This window comes from Danio rerio, chromosome 24 (genome assembly GCF_052040795.2).
Source record: "Danio rerio strain M-AB ecotype USA chromosome 24, GRCz13ab, whole genome shotgun sequence".
Classification (NCBI taxonomy): Eukaryota; Metazoa; Chordata; class Actinopteri; order Cypriniformes; family Danionidae; genus Danio; species Danio rerio.
Genome location: NC_141044.1, coordinates 32,975,431 through 32,997,500, shown reverse-complemented (window position 1 = coordinate 32,997,500; position 22,070 = coordinate 32,975,431). Strand labels below are relative to the sequence as shown.

Here is a 22,070-nt window from a genome sequence, read left to right as displayed (position 1 = left end):
TCCCACAGTCACAAAAGCTCCCTGTCATCTAACAGTGGAAAACCTTGAGTGATTTAAAGCTAATATGAACCAGGGAAAACCAATTCAGCTCTTTTTTGGAAAAAAAATCAAAACAGGTCGCACTACAACTATTATATGCAGTCGCACAAATGCACCCAAATATATTATGAGGTCGCATAGATTACATTTTGGGCGCATATGCGCCGCAAATTTGAGCCTTGCACTGGGAAATAAACTGATTTATTTATAAAGTCTTAAGTAAATGCAGTTTAATGGCATTGCCTGGTTATTGGTTTGCATGTAAACTGGGACAAGTTATTTTAATAAGTTGATTTTTGTGTTTTATCAGTTCTGATATAGCACACAGTTTAAATCAGATTCATTGGATGAACATTATCATTTTTCATTACAAGAAATGAGCTGAGATGATTATGTAGGTCATTACAGCAGCTGTTTCCTCTCAGATTGGATCCACCTGGTTTAGATCAGTGTTAGCGTTGGGGTTTCCGCTAAAATATTACTCAGGACTTGTTGAGAATATGTTTCCACGTGAGCTCTGGTTCTGTCTGTGCACTGTTGTTTTCCACTCCTAGAACATTGGCATGGAGTTTAGGATGAACGGGCCAAAAAATCTGTGATATTGCAAACACGGGGCTTAAGGCCAGAAAGTAAATTTCAGCCTGTTCATGAGGTTTATGTTTTTGCTAAAGAATTGATCTGCAGATGTTCTTGTGACCTGTTGGGAGAAGTGTCAGTATGAAAAGAAGTTGAAAACATTTTTTGTTCTTCTGGGAAAGAAAGAAAGAAAGAAAGAAAGAAAGAAAGAGAGAGAGAGAGAGAGAGAGAGAGAGAGAGAGAGAGAGAGAAAGAGAGAAGAGAGAGAGAGAGAGAGAGAGAGAGAGAGAGAGAGAGAGAGAGAGAGAGAGAGAGAGAGAGAGAGAGAGAGAGAGAGAGAGAGAGAGAGAGAGAGAGAGAAGAAGAAGAAGAAGCTCTAGAGCATTGTAGCAGTTACTCTTACCTGGGCATCCAGATCTCTGCCTCTGGGGGCTTCAGTCTCGCTGTCAAGACCCTGAGTGAGAGGGCTCGCAGAGCATTCTATGCCATAAAGTCACGCTTTGGCCAATTACAGTTACCAACTAAAACTTGGATTAAATTATATCACGCTATTATCAAACCTATATTACTATATGGGAGTGAAATTTGGGCACCAGTATTAAAATTTGAAAATTGGAATAAAAGTTTAATTGAACGAACACAATTAGAATTTGCTAAAAACACATTACGTATAAACAAAAACACGTCTAACATTGCCTGCAGGGCTGAACTGGGTTTATACCCGCTAAACTTGGAGATTCAGAAACGAGCTGTTCAGTTCTGGCTGCACCTGCATCAGTTGGACCCCCAGTCTGTCCAATATAAAGCCCTTCTGGCTAATGAAAAACCTACAGTGTCTCATCCTCTAAACACACTGGTATCTGAATTACTGAAAAAAACACAAACCGAACCCGTCCTCAAACAAAACCTTCACAAACAAATTGACAAAACATTAAAATATAACTATGATGAAAAACTGAAAACTGAATTCAACCTCCAGACTAAACTTAAATGTTATTCGGCCCTAAATAGAACCACACAGTTGGCAAATTATTTATCATTAAAACAATTAAAAGAAAAGCACATTCTTTCTAAATATCGCCTCTGTGATCATGACCTAGAAATAGAAAAAGGCAGACATAAAAAATCCTGGACTCCTAAGGAAAAGAGAATATGTAAACAGTGTGACACAAACCAAATAGAGGATGAGATACACTTCCTTCTGTTTTGCCCCAAATACACCACGACTAGAGAAATATTTTTCCCCCAATTTGAAACATTGATCAGTTCATTTTTTAATTTAAATGACTCAGAAAAACTTTACCATATACTCGGAGAGGAAGAATTGACATTTAGACTAGCTGCAAAATATGTATACACCCTACACACCATAAGAAATGGTTAATGTAAACTCATGTATCTTATTTAAATAATTTAAAATTTTTATTATTATTATATTTATCAAATGTATTGTATTTTTTTTTGTATTTATTTATTTTTTTTTTATTTTTGTGTGTGTCATTATATCTTATCTGTATTACTATTAATTTTTCAATGGTTTTAATGTTTCATATTTGCAGTGCTTTGGCAATAATGTACTTAATGTCATGCCAATAAAGCAACTTGAATTTGAACTTGAACTTGAGAGAGAGAGAGAGAAAAAAGGTTTTCTTAATAAAGGTCATAAAGTGGCAGTAAGATGTCCATGTGACTTTTATTACAAAAATAAATATGTTATTGCCTAATCGCCAACCTGATTTCACCAAGTAGGACATGTTCCTGGATTAACATCTATGTTGATCCTGGAACAACATTCCAATCAGCCAATCAGAATTAAGGGATACGTTTACCAATTATGTTTAGGCTTGCTCTTAGATTTATGCACTTCTACATGATTGTTATCCAACTATTATTCCCCTCTGATTTTGGGAATAATTTACAGTTTTGGTTGAGTTTAGGAATGGGAATAGGTAGGGAATACATTTTCCAACAGAAATTATGTTCCAGGATCAACCAAGATGTTAATCCAGGATCGAGTGTGATATTGAGTTTATACAAAAGTTTGACGACACAATTGTGTGTATAAAAAAGCCCTCTAATCTAAAAATCTTTTTAAATTGGAAACAATCGTTTTTGCTCTGCTCAGTATGACAGGCTGACGGATGCTAACGCGCGATAACTCCCAAATTATCAATATTTAAAATAGGCACTATACTTTTAAATAAACTGCATAGTTACTATCAAAACAACTACATTCTCACCTAAAAAGCCTCAAAAAGAAATTATGTTGTATAACAGCTGCGGTATTTGTCAAACTGCAGTGAGTTTATTGATCTGCTGCAAGACATTTTGAAGCATGTTAAAAAAAACAGCCACTGACTTTCTTAGTAGAAACAAAATGACTGTAAGTCTTTATATCTAGCATTCTTCTGTATATCTCATTTGAATATTATAATGTTATTAATCCTTAAAATTATTTAGAAAACACCATTAAAACTTATTTTACTGATTTTATTGCAGCCAAGTTTAAAGAAATAAGAACTTTTCCAGAAGAGAAAATATTATAGGAAATACTGTGTGTGTTTGTTTGTGCATACATGCGATTATTAGGTGGCTTGCTGAAAAAAGATGAACTTTTTCATAATTGCCCTACCTAGTTTAATATTCAATTGCTTGCATGTTTTTTTTTTTTTTTTTTTTAATCAGATGTATTTTTTAAGGAATTGAGCGAAGTGAGCTTTCAGTAGTTGTGTTTAGAGTTCTGTGGACAGCAGACATTAATGATAACCGGCTATGTCTTTATTACATGAAAGCTTTTAAATATGCAAATGGTGACTGTTCATATTTTAGCCATCATGGATCTCTCATCCTGTCTGCTCCTGCCATTGTCCAGGTTAAAAGATCTGTATATGCACATTACTATATCTTACATTCATTAATGATAATGCTGCATTGTACTGTGCCTGAGCTCTGCTGTAATTACGGCACAACATTGAAAGCGAAATGAATAAATAATGTGCATAAAAATGGAAATAAATGTAGCTAGATTAAAAATGCATTACGCTGTCATGTCGGAAATCACCTTGACAGTCGAACAGCTTTTATACCAATGTCAGTCATGTGTCCTCTGAGATCTGCGGATGACATTATATTAAGCTCCACTGATCCATGCAGAGTAAAAGTAAGCAAGGCTTCAGGAACGTGCCTGGAAAACCACAAAGAGGACAGAGATAAGAGAGTGGATATAAAAGTCTGAAAGCCATAATGGCCTCTCGGTTGAGTTTAAACGAGGAAATGCTCTCTGCTGTTCGACGGAGACCCTGAAGTAGACCACAAAGACTGCTTAACATCTGACTGCAGACTCATAATTTAACATTTACTATACTGAGTGTCAAAATCACAGTACAGTGTTTGTTATGGAGGATCTATCACTGGGGAATAAACAGATTTTTTACTGCACCGTTTTCTTTAAAGAAGCAGATTAATGGGGCTATTAATGGGGCTTTCTGTTAAAGACAAAAAATCTGTTATAAAATGGCAGAGTAGGGTCTTTTTAAAACAAATGTCCAAATTAAGTGTCAAGATTACGTTTGGGAAAAAAAAAAAAAAACTTGGAAAATTGTTCGCAATTTTAAAGGTGCTGTGAAATTAATATAGCGTTTTTAGATGATTGTCTCAGTGTGTTAGATTTTAAGGTGCCATATACAGTACTACATTGGTTTAATAAGTTCTGATATTTATATAGGTATATGGCTTAGGTAAGTAAAAGGATATAATCTAAGAAAAGTTTTATATACTCTTGTATTACTCCATAAAATACACCTAAAATCAGAAGGGTCCATAATTGACCATATTTGGATCGATCGTAAATCGAGGTTTATTTTAGCTATATGAATATATTGAGCTCTGTGATATAAACTCATCAAAGTAACGTTAACCTACACTCACCGACTACTATTAGGTATACCTCTCCAACTGCCGATTAATGCAAATTTCTAATCAGCCAATCACATGGCAGCAACTCGTGTATTTAGGCATGTAGACATGGTCTAGGCGATCTGCTGCAGTTCAAACCGAGCATCAGAATAGGAAAGAAAGGAGATTTAAGTGACTTTGAATGTGGCATGGTTGTTGGTGCCAGGTTTGAGGGTCTGAGTATTTCAGAAACTGCTGATCTAATGGGATTTTCACACATAACCATCTCTAGGGTTTACAGAGAATGGTCAGAAAAAGAGAAAATATTCAGTGAGTGGCAGTTCTGTGGGTGCAAATGCCTTTTTGATGTCAGAAGTCAGAAGAGAATGGCCAGACTGGTTCAAGCTGATAAAAAGGCAACAGTAACTCAAATAACCACTTGTTACAACCGAGTTATGCAGAAGAGCATCTCTGAATTCACAACACGTCCAACCTTGAGAATGAGCAGATGGGCTACAGCAGCAGAAGACCACCACGGGTGGCTCTACTGTCTGCTAAGAAGAGGAAACTGAGGCTACAATTCACTCAGGCTCACCAAAATTGGACAATAGAAGATTGGAAAAATGTTGCATGGGCTGATGAGTCTCGATTTCTACTGTGACATTCCGATTGTAGGGTCAGAATTTGGCATCAACAACATGAAAGCATGGATCAATCCTGCCTTGTATCAATGGTTCAGGCTGCTGGTGGTGGTGTAAGACTGTGGGGGATATTTTCTTGGCACACTTTGGCCCCATTAGTGTTAATTGAGCATCGTATCAATGCCACAGCCTACCTGAGTGTTGTTGCTGACCATGTCCATCCCTTTATGACCACAGTGTACCCATCTTCAGGTGGCTAGTTTCAGCAGGATAACGCGCCATTTCATAAAGTGTGAACCATCTCAGACTGGTTTCTTGAACATGACAATGTTACTTACTGTACTGAAATGGCCTCCACAGTCATCAGATCTCAATCCAATAGAGCACATTTGGGATGTCCCTATCCCTATCCTGGGATAGGAGAATCGCATCATGGACGTGCAGCTGACAAATCTGCAGCAACTGCGTTATGCTATCATGTCAATATGGACCACAATCTCTAATGTGTCCAGTAACTTTTTTAATTAATGTCACAAAGGATTAAGGAAGTTCAAAAGGCAAAGGAGGGTCTGGTACTAGTAAGGTGTACCTCATAAAGTGGCCGGAGAGTTGATTTTGCTCACTAGATCTGTTGTGGATAAAGGCTAAATTATAATTGAACATGACAAATTTGATTTATTATACTTTATAATGAACACAATCCCTACAAAATATTCCCAATGTTAAATATAAATTTATTTCAAACAGAGTTATTTCAATCATCTTATGAAATGACATTAATATCACAGTTTCTAGTTTTCTGTTGTTCAAAAAATAACGTTGGTAAAAATAAATTGACATTGTCCAGTAATTGTGAAACTCCTTTTATCTCTGTGTCTGTGTTGAGTCTTTGTGTGTTTGCGTGCCTGCGTGCGTGTGTGTATACACCTACTGTTGTGTAAGTGTATTTGAATGGATCTTACCAGTGACCTTGTATATGGCCTGTTGATGTCAGACAAGGATCTGATTAGCTGATGTGTGTCCTGCTCTGTGCTTGAGATGTTAAAGGACAGATTGAGACGAGATGAGAAACAGACAGGAAACGTGCTTTTGCAGTTTGATAAGCGATTGGGCGATTATATGAATGGCATTTTTGTGAACACTGGATTATCTGTTACAAATGCACTTTTGATTTTAAATGATTTTTTTAAACTTATTTCCATGTCATGTAATAATAAATGATAAATACATTTAATTAAATATTGTATATCAAGAAAAACAACATTTAAAATATATGCATTGAATTAAATAGTAATATTAAATTATATTGCATTCACATTATATTATATTATATTATATTACATTACATTACATTACATTACATTACATTACATTATATTATATTATAGTATATTCACATTATATCATTATATTATTATTATATTATATTATATTATATTATATTATATTATATTATATTATATTATATTATATTATATTATATTATAGTATAGTATAGTATAGTATATTATATTATATTATATTATAGTATATTCACATTATATCATTATATTATATTATATTATATTTTATTATATTATATTATATTATATTATATTATAGTATAGTATAGTATAGTATAGTATAGTATATTATATTATAATATATTATAGTATATTCACATTATATTATTATTATATTATATTATATTATATTATATTATATTATATTATATTATATTATATTATATTATATTATATTATATCATATTAAATTACTTTAAAATGGATTTTTAAGAATTCAAAACTGCTTTTATTCTAGCTGAAATAAAACAAATAAGACTTTCTCCAGAAGAAAATATTTTCAGACATACTGTGAAATCCTTTGTTTGTTATAAATTTTTAAGTAAATATTTAAAAAAAGAAAAAAAAAATCAAATGGGGCTAATAATTCTGACTTCATTTACTTTTTGGCTTAGTCCCTTTATTAATCTGGATTCACCACAGTGGAATGAACCGCCAACTTATCCAGCATATGTTTTACACAGCTGATGCCCTTCCAGCTGCAACCCATCACTGGGAAACACCCATACACTGTCATTCACACACATACACTAAGGACAATTTAGTTTAATCAGTTCAACCATATATATTTTATTTTATTTTATTTTATTATACAAATATAATAATTATAAAAATGTATAATTTTTTCAAAAATTAAAAAATAGTTTTAAAAAATCAAAAATGTAATTTATTTTAAAAATTTTTAATAAATTATATCTATTACATAGACTATACAATACACATAAAATAGAAAAAGAATATTTTAATATTAAATTCAGCTGCTTACAAAATAGCACATGCTGATTTGATCTGGTTACTTAAAAATACTCTGTAAAAAAAAGTCAAAATTATTATTATTTCCCCTCCAATGTCTCTGTTATCATATTATGTTTTGTATTGAATTATATATATGAGAAAGACTGCAGTGTTTTTTCAGAATATGAAACTAGAACCAAGAAACAACTCGAGTCATACCGAAATCGTATTGCTGTCATTTCACTGAATCTGCATCTGCAAACCAACTGAAAAACTTTCTTTTCTGCACACCTTTAACAGAAACCAAAAACAGTTTTATTCCACAGTCAGCATTCACACACACACCCACACATAATAATAATAATAATAATAATAATAATAATAATAATAATAATAATAATAATAATAATAATTATTATTATTATTATTATTATTATTATAATAATTATTAGAATTATTATAATTATAATTATAATAAAATGTTTTTCCCAGGAGTCCTGAGGAAACTCACAGATCTATCCAGACTGACTTTTGCTGGGTTTACATGCTCTTTGAAGCACAACACGTGTTTGAGACCATTTCCACAAGTTCCTGTCCTCCTTATAAACTCTTAGACAGATCCTGGAAATGAAGGGGCTTTTCTTTCTTGGTTCTGTAAATCTGTATCCAATTGTTCCATCGTCATACTTTAACTCTCAATACACCTTCCCTTTTCTAAAAGTAGTATGTCAGACGGTCAAATTTTCCAGTAGCACACTTAGAAAGGCTTTAATTTTGTTTCGTATTGTATGTATATAAAAAGCTCTGGCATATTTTAATGCGAAAGGTTTAAACACGGCTTTATAGTTTGTTACCTCAAGAATGTGAAAGTAACCGCTGCTTAATTTTGCAGCAGCTCATTTTTTTGGACTTCCTGTTCAACACACCTTATTGATGGTCGCTTAAGCATGAACGTCATTAACATGCATAGTTTTGAGGCACATATGGTCTACAGTACATGCAAAATGTGTAACAACTAAAGCAAGCATGCATGCATTTATTAAAAAAGTCTCTCCTGTTATGTATGAAGAAATTAAACAGAAGGCTGCGTGAAATCTAAATTGACAATGTTTATTTTGATAGCGCACATTGTTATTCTTTAGGGGAACGAATAATCCTTGCAAGTTAATCCATTAAAATAAAAAAATAACCAGTCTGATCGTTGCTTCTGCGTTTGGTTCTTCACTGTAAAAAATCAACACAGGCTCATTGTAAATACGTAGCCCTGTATATATTTCTGGAGAGCATGAATTATGTAGCCAGAGATACGTATAGCGAGATCGTTGCAATGATGGGGTCAAAGTGCGGTGAAGAATGGTTCCAGAAAGCAGGTAAAACAAAAACAAAAAGCAAAAAAATTAAATAAACAAGTAAATAACAGAGTGAGAATGTGGTAAGATCTTAAACCGTGGTAAAAATCAGACAGCGGTGAGGGCTGTTTTTCTGGATTGCTTTTGAGAACACTGTCAGATGGGTTTAGGGAAGGTGGTGTGCGAGTCAATCTGTACTATTGAAAACACTATTGGTTGGGTTTAGGGAAGGGGGTGGGTGGGAGGTTCGGGTTAGTCAGTCAGTCAGTCAGTCGACAGTGGTCTCTGCTATATTTAGGTGAGAATAGCTGGTACTATTGGCACTTGAGAGTTAAATTTGAGATCTGAAAAAACGTACACAGCGGTAGGGCTGTGCAATTAATTGAAAATCCAGTTTCAGTTTCGATTTCGGCTTCTAACAATTATGAAAAACCATTAATCAAGATAAACGATTATTCCATCATATACCGCCCCCTTTCCAGTTGTACACAATTGTTGCTCTGCAAAGCTCAGTTCCAAGTGAAAATGACAAAGCATGTGCTGTAATGTAACATTTGCAGCATGTGATCCGCATCATTCATTGATGAACATTCAAATCGTTCATAATTTTTAAAAGCGCGAAAGACAGCATGTTGGAGTGTGTGTGCAGCGCAAGCCCCGGACAGGCTCGGAGACGAGCAGAGCACACACATCTAACGCCATCTTAATGTGAGCGCTTTAATGATCAAATACACTTTAATGATCTGACACATTTGTGTCAGAGTGCGATGTTTAGTGATTATTTATATTAATCCTCATTTGTGTAATAAACAAACGAGTTGAGAATCAAAAGACATGCGAAAGAGAAACCATATCAGAGCCGCACTATTCTTAAAGTGACTGTACGCAATATCCCTGCAGACTTTTTTTTTCATGGTTTGGTAAAATTTTCCTTAATTTTTCCATATATATATATATATATATATATATATATATATATATATATATATATATATATATATATATATATGTATATATATATATATGTATATATATATATATATATATATATATATATATATATATATACATATATATATATATATATATATATATATATATATATATATATATACATATATGTATATGTATATATATATATATATATATATATATATATATATATATATATATATATATATATATATATATATATATATATGTATATATATATATATATATATATATATATATATATATATGTATATATATATATATATATATATATATATATATATATATGTATATATATATATATGTATATATATATATATATATATATATATGTATATATATATATATATATATATGTATGTATATATATATATATATATATATATATATATATATATATATATATATATATATATACAATTCAGTTGATCAAAAATTTTTGTTTACATTTTCTAAATATTCAATAAAATTTGCATTAAATATTTGTATTAATAATCAATTATTTTAATTATTATAAAATTATATTTAATAATTTTTATATATATATAAGTGAAGTTTTTCATGATTTTTGTCATTTTTCTTAGTCTTCTAAATAAATGTTTTTTTTTTCTTTTATATGCAGTAATTTTAACAAGTAAAATAGATTAAATGAAATAAGTATTCTAAAAGTCTTCCAGTGAATATAATTTCTAAGTAACAAAATCGTTTAAAATAATGTTTTCAGTTTATGAAATTGCCCCCACCAGAAAATCCACACATTCATTCACAAAAGTCCATAATGACTAATCAATTCCACCTTTGTCAATGCATATGAATGACTCTCATCAACATACAGTATGTGCTGGTTGCATATAGGCATGGAATCAGATCTTTTCTCCATTTCTCAGTGAAGTGGTGCAGGATTGCTGGTGCTTGACTCGCTCTTCATGCTCTAACTCAGTGCAGACTAAAGCTGAGCTGCTGTGATTGCAATTGATTTCTGAACACATCTTCCTCAGGCGCTGTGTATTCCAATATGCTCAGCACAGATATGGAAGTTACCATAGTACTGTACAGCTGAAAATGATCCAATATTAGGAAGCCAAATTAGCATGTTTAACTGTGTTCTGATTGTTCATGTTTATTTGTTTACATCTGGACACCTGTGTAAATAAAATTGTGCATGAGTTGATCATGAAATGTGGCACGCATGAATGTGTTAAAGTGAAAGCTGCATGAATGTTCAGTGGTTTGTTTAATTGTAGAGCACAAATGATGCATATTTGATTCTTTACGTGTCAGGGGTTGATTGTGCAGTGAAATGTTGATAAGCACTGACCTCTGCTGGAGATAATGATGCGGTGCTATTTTTTTATTTTTTATTTTTGGTATAAGATATATTTTAAAATTAATATTTTTTATATAATACGTGAATGGGTTTTATCATGAAAACAAATAGGTTATTAAATGCATAATAAACATAATTATCACTGTACCTTTTTATGTTATTTGCACAGAAAAAAAAAATTTAAATGTTCGATGCATTAGAACAAAACAAATTATCTAAAAATATATATTTATTAAAATAATATTTTTGTTACCAAAAATCTTAAGAGACAAATAATACATTAAAAATCATGCAAAAAAAAAAAAATACTAAATGGTATATACATATACTGTTTCTCTTAACCCCCCCCCCCCCTCTACTATTTACATGTTTATCTTATATTTTCCCCCAACATTTACATTTGTGTGGTTTTTTTTTTTTTTTGGCATGTTATTGTGAGTCATTTTGTTAGATTAGCTCCAGATTTGCCTTCAGTGATGACTAGACTTATAAATATATAAATATAAAATATATGCAATATAAAATTGCATAGCCCCCTATACATTTAGATATACACAAGTTTTGAGAGGGGTTTACTCATTTATGCTGAGCACTTTATACAATTATTTAGTTGTTAAATAGCATTGTAAGTTATAATAATTATCATAAAATTATGTATTTTTTTGCTTAAAGTCTGAATGTTGTTTTGCAGTTGTGCTTTATTTGATAAATTACTGATATGTTTTGATGATTTCAAAGAATATAGTATCAATTAGAGTATTTATTTTCAGAAAATGGTCGTAGGTTGAATAGGTTAAATAGAAAAGAGAAGCATGTGTATATGTAAACATCTTTATTTGACATGTTTTTAAATATATTGTATATTTTTGTATGTTTGAAAATGAATGAAATTTGAAAATGTATGAAACATGTTGATTTGTAGCATTACACTTTTGCAGTGCTGAGCCTTATAACTATGACCAGACAGAATCTGCGGACATTTTTTGCTATTTCTGCGCAGAATATTGGTAAAACGCTGCCGATTTATGATTTTGGGAGTATCATAACTAAAACCCTAATATATGAAATAAAAAAGTAATAGCTTTTTAATTTGTATAATGTTTATAATGCAAATCCAATTAGATCGACTTTAAAGCAAGTCTCTCATATAATATATCTACTAAAAGACAGAAAATATTACTTTACAAACTATATTGTAAATAAATCAGAAATATTTTCATAATAGTCAGTAATATTACTGAAATTAATTTTAAATTTGAATAAATATGAATTTACACACATTTACACAAGTAAATAAACAGAATCAACGATAGGCTTAAAATCTGCTGAATTCTGTGCGTGCAGATTCTGTGTGGGTCTACTTATAACAAATCACACACATTTCTGTTGAGCTTATGAATGCAGTAGCCAATCAGAGTTTGTTTTATCAAGTATGTTTTCACAAATGTTCTTATCATATGCTATAAAATGCTGATACAACATGTAAAAGATTCATCTCACAACTTTAGTTATTATAACTTCAGATTTTTTGTCTCTATAGCCATTTTACGATTATCTATAAAGTATACTGTGTTTATATGTAATCTATTAATCAAACTTATTTTAATTACATATTAATTAATAATTAGAATAGGTTTTATGATTCATAAATAATGAATAAAACAAAGAACCTACAATTATATAATTAAAAAATATGATAAATGTGAAATCTTTTGTATATTTATTTTATTAATATTGAGAGAATTCTGATTGATTTAAATAAATGGTTAAGGTTAAGTTTTCTGGATCATATATAAGCAATATCACACTGCTACTCTGCCACTGCTACACTACTCTGTCACCATTTTGTGGCGCAATTGCCTAAGTATGACTGGTTGCCGATCTCCAAAATTATACATTTTTAAAATAAGCACTATCCTTATAAACTGTATAGTTGCAATCTAAACAACTACATTCTTGCCTAAAAAAGCCTCAAAAGTACTTTATGTTGTCATTATGTCATTATGTTGTCATTAACAGTCATTATGTTGTCCAACAGCTGCAATATTTTTCAAAATCTAGTGAGTGTATTGATCTGTTGGCACTCTATGTGGGCGGAGTAATACACAAGAGTGAAAAGGCTGTAAGAGTGCTGTTATTGTAGAAGATCACACATCTATCAGCCAATCAGATTCGAGAACCAGACAGAACTGTTTATATATATATATATATATGAACACACAACAATATGTAATATATTAAAATCAGTTATTATGGATTGTATGAATAAATGTATTAATAAGTAGCAGTGTAGCTCCAATATTGACTTTGAATATACTCCTTTGTTTAACAAATGGTGATAATTTAATTTTTATTTTTCTCTTAGGTTATGGACACGCTGTCCAAACTCTCTCATACGCACATTGCACAGCAGACTGGAATAAGGTATGTTTAAAAAGAGCAAGTGAATTATTTCCACTTTTATAAGAGAGCTGATAAATAATGTATATTTTGTGTCCGGGCCTTTCTATTCTAGGCCGTTTCCCACAGAAGAGAGTGTTGAGGATGAAGACATTTATAACCATCTTGAGGATCTGATAGAGTGAGTCATTTTTCTGTGTCCACTGATGCTCTTCTTCTGCAGAAATGAGATGATGTTTGAACCCACAGCTCACTGTATGATACTTTGTCTGTTTAGGGAGCTACAGGAGCCTCGGGCTTCTTAATGCATTGATGTTGACAAATTGAGTCATTGCACATACTGTACATGCTGTTCCCTGTAACAGGGTCATTAACTACAACCAAATATAAAATTTAAAATGTTTAAAATTGAACTGATGTTACTTACTGGGAATATTTAAATATATATAAATATAATAAAATTTACACTAGCTGCTAGTCTCATTTTCATTTAATATATCTTCAATGTAAAATAATACAAATTTAAAAAGCCATATAGACATAAAAATAATAAAAACAAAATGAACAAAAAAAAACATTTATTTGCAAGGAACATGGATTTAAAAGGGTTATTGAAATGTAAAAGTTACAAGTAACGCCTTTTCAGATAAAAAACTGTTTTTTTTTCTTTATATTCACCGAAAATCCTAGCAGTTTCAAAAATAATAAGCAGAAAAGCTTTTTTTTTTTTTTTTAAGTTTGATGATAATAAAAAATGTTAATTGGGGTATAAATAAGCATATTTACAATTATATTAAGGATGATTTGATACTGAAGACTGGAGTAATGATTAAAAAACTTCAATGTTTCCATTCCTGGAATGAATTGCTAAAAAAAATACACATTAAAAAAAAGAAAACAGTTATTTTTTAATGTAATAACATTTCCCAATATGACTGCTTTTACTGTAATTTCTGCTAAAATAAATGTTATCTTTTTTTTTTTTTGGCATAGTTCTAAAAATATTATTTGCAATAAATCTTTCACCGTAGTAACATTTTCACTCTTGTTTTGTTGAATTACTGTGCACTGATACTGATCTAAAAGAATTGGTCCTTTTTGGGCTTTTTATGAACACACTGACCGTGGCCCCTCACAAATCTATGCTCAGGGCCATCAGAAATCTGTATCTGGCACTGCTTACCGACTGTAGAACTCAAAAAAGCAATAGTTCCTTGCACTGTTAAAGGCATAGTTCATTGAAAATGAAAATTTGCTCACTGCTTAATGGTTCTACACCTTGTGTTGAACACAAAATATGTTACAAAATCCACATTTGGAATTGAGGCTTTTATAAAACATAATAAAACATTTCTCATTTTACTTTTAATGTCATTATTTTTGTGGTAAAAAATTCATCAATGTGTGGATGTCAAATAGACGTCAAGGTTTTGACATCAAATCGATTCAGCGTTTTTGACATGTTTTGATAATGTTTTGATATCAAGGTGCCCACAACAATTTTAGATGTCAGTTTGATATCGTTTTGACAGATATTTGATGCCAATTTTAGATGTCAATTTGATGTTATTTTGACATTAAGTAAGTTTACATGCATTGTAGGAATACAAAATCCAAATTTGGAAATGAGGCTTTCAGATGAATAAAACATTTCTTATTTTAAAGTACTTTTAATGTCATTATTTTGGTGGTAAAAAATGCATCAATGTATGGATGTCAAATAGACGTCAAGATTTTGACATCAAATTAATTTATTATTTTTGACAGGTTTTTGATGATGTTTGGATGTCAAGGTGCCCATGACAATTTGATGCAGTTTTGACAGATATTTGATTCCAATTTTAGACATCAATTTGATGTAATTTTGACATCAAGTTAGTTTACATGCTTTGCAGGGATACAAAATCCAAATTTGGAATTGATGCTTTCAGATGAATAAACCTTCTTTTATTTTATAATTTTTTTTTTGTGTTGTTATTTTGCTGATCAGAAGTGCATCAATGTGTGAATGTCAAATAGATGTCAAGGTTTCGATTTAGCATTTTTGACAGATTTATTGGTTGTTTTTACATCAAGGTGTCCATATCAGTTTAAGATGTCAATTTGATGCAGTTTTGACAGATATTTGATGCCAATTTTAGATGTCAATCTGATGCCCGTTTTGACATTAAATTAGTTTACATGCATTATATGGATACAAAATTGTGTAATTCAGGCTTTCAGATGAATAAAACTTTTCCTATTTTATACTTTTCATATTTTTGTATTATTATTTTGGTGGTTAATAATGCATCAATGTTTGAATGTCAAATAGAAGCCAAGGTTTAGTGTTTTCGACAGGTTTATTGGTTGTTTTGACATCAAGGTGCCCACTGTTATTTGGTATAACTTTCCTTTTAAGAGCTTTTTTTTTACATTAATCCTTCAGTATGTGATTCTATGAAAGGTCTTTCTGCTGAGTAACAAACCATAATTTTTCAGGACGTTGAATAACGACAAAAGTTATTCAAGTAGCAGGAGTGTCTGTTCGGATTTGATGTTATGCTTAGCAAATATTACTGTCACTGTGTTTTGGCTCGACAACATCACATCTGTTTCTTGTGCTCACACACACACACACACACACACACACACACACACACACACACAGACACACACACACACACACACACACACACGAGGCCTCTAGAAGATGCTTGTTTTCCACATCTGATGGTTTGTTCATATGAAACGTGTTTGCTGAGTGTTTTCCCCCAGTGGCTGATCTGCCAGTATCATTCTGTCCCTGTCAGAGACGAGGCGTTTCGAAATAGATTCAAAACTACAGACATGCTTCGGAAAAGACATCAGTTTCTCTCTCCATGGTTTACAGGCATCTGGAGAACATGTCTGAGAGATTTTAGGGCCTGACTCAGCTAGAATGTCTCCTGGCTCTTGCTTTTGCTCGAGCTGAAAACCGCGTGTTTAATTTAGACAAGGGAAACATAATCGTTTCAAAGCCCCTCGTGAGCAGTTTCTAGAAGAGTCTTTTTCTCGAGTATATCGGATACGCTAAGCCTTTTAAACACATTGTGCTGTCTTTTTTCAGCTTTAGAGTAAATTTGTTTTCTCTCTGTAACCAAATGATTGCCTAAAATTACAGAACAACCTACAATTTTCTAAATTTCAAGGTCACAGCTTTGTACTATTTGGAGTTAACTTTATGAGACTAAACAAGCAGTTTTGGTTTGGTTTTAAACAGAGTATTAAAACTTAAGTGTAAAAAGCACACCCCACATAGCACAATCTTTCTGGCCCAGATCTGGACCACACAATCAGGCTCACATACAGTTGTGAATTACGGTACGTGATTGGACCAAGTCTGGCTTTTATAAAAGGACCAAACATAGACCAAATCTGGGCCAAGCTAAAAACACATAACTGGGTCTGAACTGGGTCAGATATGTTGGTGTCATGACTGCAATGAATTTGATAAACCCATGAAGCATTTAGCTTTATGGCCAAGCTTTTTCTCGAAGCAACCCGATTGGTAGAATTTTTTCTTTACTCAAAAATAATTTGAATGTGTTTTAAAAGTGGGTCAAGATAGGCCAAACTTACGTGGCCCACGTTTAAATATTTAATATCTGGTCTAATTCTACATTTGATATCTGGCCCAGGTCTTGTGTGCTGCTTTAAAGATGGTGCCACCTCTGCCAAAGCAGAGCCTTGTTTGGCCCACATGCTGTATGCCAGTACTGTATGAACACCTGCTGGGCCAACGTTATGCCAAATCTGGGCCAGAATTCTTATTAATCTCTCTGCCAAATCCTTTATAGCAGCGGCGCCCAAACTTGGTCCTGGAGGGCCAGTGAACTGCATGTTTTAGTTCCAACACTGATTAAACACACCAGAACCAGCTAATCAAGCTCTTTCCAGGTATACTAGAAACATCCAGGCAGGTGTGTTAAAGGAAATTGGAGGTAAACTATGTATGCAGGACACCGGCCCTCCAGGAATGAGCTTGGGCACCCCTGCTTTCTTATTATATTATTCTACTTGGTCTGTATAGTCATGCAAACATTTGTTTGTAGAGCAAGTAGTTTGACCGTTTTTTGCCGTTTATTATTCCTAGTCATTTCTCCCATAGGCGACTGAAACGGAAGTTCTAAGACAATCGCGAAAACAGGCGCACTTCCGCATTTTAGAATAAGGTCAATAGCATTACAGTAGTTCTCAAACTCAGTTCCTGTAGGGCCGCAGCTCTGCACAGTTTTGCTCCAACCAAACACAGCTGATCCAAATATACAAGGTGTTCAAGACTACTAGAGATTATTAAGGTATGAGTTGGAGGTGGTTGAAGCTAAACTATGCAGAGCTGCGTCCATCCAGGAATTAAGGGCCTTCTGCAAGCTGATCTTTCCAGTTTTCATTGATTTTTGCAAGACAATGAGCTGTTTTAAGGGGACTAAAACCTTTTGAAAACAGATTAACAAGATGAAGACTAAACGGATAAAGATGAAGACTACATCAAGAGAAAATCTGCAATTTGTAAAATATTTCATTATGTACTTTGTGTCTACCGGTTGTGTTATGGTACTGTAATATGAGAGGGGCGTCACAAATTGGAATGATATGCAATAGTCCAGAAGTTCAGTCAGAGGGCAACTGTGGATAGCCATGCCTTTGTTTTACAAAATCTGCATTTCAGTCGATCTATTTACTGAAACTGAAAACAACAATGAGGTCTTATTTATTTTTAAAGCTCTGTTTTCACTAGCCAGAGGTGTCTGAGAAGTGTCAACACCAGGCATAACTATAACAAAAGCTATACTTTTTAAAACAGAAACACACTGTTATTGTAAACAGCACCTTAATCCAGTTCTTCTTGAACAGGGTAAAGATCAATATCTTAAAGGGCACCTATGGTGAAAAATCTACTTTTCAAGCTGTTTGGACATACATGTGTGTAAGTATAGAGTATATACCAGGGGTGGCGAACCTGTTTGGCATGATGAGCCAAAAAAAAAACTTTATCACTGCAAAGAGCCACACAACAGATGTGCAAACAACAGTATATCTGTCACAATAACTTATACACCTAATTATATAACGCAATAGTTTTCATGGATTTAAATTAGCCTACCTCATTTTACTTGACTCAGTGGGACACCTGACATTCCTTGGTTTCCACAATCTTTTTCAGGTCTGGCTCGTATTCAGTTGTGGCTACTCGTAGTAACTCTTTCACATGTGTGTCAGTAAGAACAGAGCGATGCTTTGATTTCACTAGTTTCAGTGTAAAATCCCATTCAGATAAAAATGTTCTGCCCTCATCTTCGTATTTACGCTTAGCTGTACGCTTTCCTGACTCTGCCATGACGATTGATATTAACGAACTGCACGTCACTCGTGTTGCGCCCCAATCAAATGGGGCTTCAGTGTCAACCCTTGACTGAAGGCGTGTCTGAATGGAAGCGTCAGAAAATAAAATTCAGTCAGCAATAGGCCACTTTCTAGCAGGTGTATTTGCATACAGCGATCTGATTGGCTAACGCGTCCGTAAGCGCTTGAAAAGTTGAGCTACTCCCAGCTTCTGCAGCGAGCAACGTGAAGCCCCGTGTGAATGGGGCATTAGTCAATTGGTTATTATATGTTAAATCGCGCAAGAGGTTGAGCCGCACAAAAGCAGAAAGAGACGCAGAAGCCCCGTGTGAATGGGGCGTTAGTCAATTGGTTAATGTATGTTAAATCGCGCGAGAGGTTGAGCCGCACAAGAGCAGTAAAAGAGCCGCAAGCGGCTCGCGAGCCGCGGGTTCGCCACCCCTGGTATATACTGTCATATTGGGGTGATATAAACACACCCAGTTCTTTTTTTCCCCAAATTTAACAACATAAAAACGGTGGACCAACTGGAGCGGTTTTCAGATCGACTGCAACTTTACGTAGGAGTGCGGTCCCCCCGCCCACCAATATTGATTGACAGCTGCGCGCATTAACATGTCTCTGTAGTAATGCATATGCTCATATCGACAAGACTGGACGAGTGCAAAGCAACCGGGAATAAAAGGTCAGTTCAGTTTGCTAGGATCATCAATCATCATCAGACGTGATCAAGAGTGAGTTTTACAAGTTTAACATGTTTTAAAACGTGTGCACGTGTGTAATAAAGTACAGCGATTCACTTCATCAGTACAGCCTCGTGTTAGAGGTCTGCATTGCCGCGGCTGTCCCGCGGGCGCCGCAGGACCCGACCAGATTTCTGCGGTGCAGGAATAAATTTCCGAATAAATCGCGGGAGCGGGAGCGGACTGTCTAGCAATATCGCTCCCGACTCCCGAGCGACCACGCGTATGTATGTGTGTAAATGAAATAGCGCGATGCTGTGTTTAGCTTGTCTGTTGCTGTGTTTGTGTGTGTATGTGTGCGCACTCGCAAGTGCGCGCGCGAATGAGAGAGAGAGAGAGAGAGAGCGCTTTGCCTGTGTGTGTGCTTGGTGCTTATGTGTGTGTGTGTGTTAGTCCGCGCGCGAATAAGAGAGAGAGAGCTTTGTCTGTGTGTGTGCTTAGTGCTGTGTGTGAGTGTGTTTATACAGACAGCTTGTTATAGGCTGTCTGGACTGTATAGTTGGGTGATTTTCGGTTTTGTTCTCCACCCCGCTCTTTAGCGGGATCGAGCGCGGCGGGTACAAAACGGGGCGGGTCGGGCAGCGGGACAACAAATGCTTAATATAGACGGGAACGGTCGGGTTTGGGCTAAAACCTGGCGGGTGCGGGCGGGAGCGAGATTCAAAATTTAGTCCCGCGCGGATCTCTACCTCGTGTCTCTCTCATTGTCTCTCTGTGTGCGTGTGTGTGTGTCTGCGTCTCTACACTATATGTGTGTGTTTCTGTCTGCGCTACTTGTCTGTGCTATGTGTGTGTGTGTGTGTGTGTGTGTGTGTGCCTTCCTGCGTCTCTACGCTATGTATGTGCGTGTGTGTTTGGGCTACTTGTCTGTGCTATGTGTGTGTGTGTGTGTGTCTGCCTGCGTCTCTATGCTATGTATATGCGTGTGTGTCTTGCCACGTGTCTGTGCTATGTGTGTGTGAACTGATTGTTGCAACTCCACAAAAAAATGCATCAAATACTGATGGTAAAGTTCTTACTGTAGTATTTCTCACAAAGCTTACGTGAGATCTGCTTCCTGAGGCAGCCGAGGGCGTGTTGAGGCGTGCTGCTGACAGGCACGTGGGATCGGTGGGCGGGGATGACTGCAAAAACACAGGAACAACCTTTTCCCAGCTATAATACAGACATTTTTAAACAGCTATAATACATACTCTAATGGGTGTTTTGAGCTGAAACTTTACAGACACATTCTGGGGACACAAAAGACTTATATTAAATATGAAAAAAGGGGTAACCTATGTGCCCTTTAACATACAGTGGTGTTTAAAAGAGTTTGACTGAAAGCCCTGCAGTGACCAAACAGAAAAAGCAGCAAGAGTCAAAAGGCTTTATCGAGGAGCAAGAAATCTGATCCAAAGTTTACTTTAAGCAAGCAAGTTCGATTTAGGGTCTGACGAGAAACATTATGTTTGTCATCAAAATGGAGAAAGACTGAACTCTAAATGTCTAAAGAAGTGAAAGTGAATCATGAAATCAAGCTTTCTGCAGCAGGAGTTTGGTCTCTAATAAAGCTACATAACAGTGCATGTTCAACATGTTCATCTCACACTCCTTAAGCAACATGCAGTTTCTTCCTTGTGTTCATCGCTCAATCAGCCAGCATTTTAATGCAGGGCAATGAGCTCTATCACACAGCAATATAGCGCATTAAAACTGCAAACACTGAAATAATTTAATGTCATCCCAGAGTCCTGATCTAAACCTGATAGGAAATCTCTGGAAATACTTGATAAAAAAGTTATGGCTAAAGTCTGATTTTGTCAGGGTTGGTGAGGGGAAATGGGTAAAAAGGAGCGAGGACTCAAGTGCAGGAAAATGGGGAATTTATTAAATTATGAACATAAAATAAAATGCAAAATAAACTACCCCGAGGGGGAAAACATTAACAAAACAAATACATTCACATACAAACAGGACTGGGCAGACTGGCAAGGATGTGGACTGGAAACACGACAGGACTTCAAACAACAACATGTGATGACGAACTGGCACAGGACAGCAAATGTGAGGGGTTTATAAACTGTAGAAAATTAACACACAAACAGGTGAACACAATTAACTAATAATGGGTAAACAAGGAGGGTGGGACAAGACAATAGACGGGAGAGCGCATGACAGAGAGACAACACAAGCCATGCGCTCACATAACAGGACAAGAACATGCAGCCAATAAGAGAACTCATTAACTGCATGTTCATGACAACAAACACAACACTGAAGCACACGACAAAAGCACGTGACCACAATGTAAACATCGAGCCACGTGCTTTGACAAGAGACGCAAGACACGAGCACACGATAGATAAACACCTTACCGTGCACTCACACATAAGCAACGCGCATGCTTCATCTCAGCGCCAACCAACTGAAACCAACTAGACGGAGGCGCCGAGAATAAAGCAGCG

At 34.5% G+C, this 22,070-nt stretch overlaps 1 protein-coding gene across 2 annotated transcripts in view; it reads left to right on the top strand.

Moving 5' to 3' along the window:
• Positions 1–22,070, top strand: part of vav3a (vav guanine nucleotide exchange factor 3a) — a 160,869-nt gene that overhangs the window by 54,079 nt on the left and 84,720 nt on the right. For both annotated transcript variants that reach the window (XM_087309779.1, XM_087309778.1), the window contains exons 3-4: positions 13,482–13,540; positions 13,632–13,697. In XM_087309779.1, coding sequence (XP_087165905.1) covers positions 13,482–13,540; positions 13,632–13,697 — 125 coding nt within the window. The remainder of the gene's footprint in view (positions 1–13,481; positions 13,541–13,631; positions 13,698–22,070) is intronic.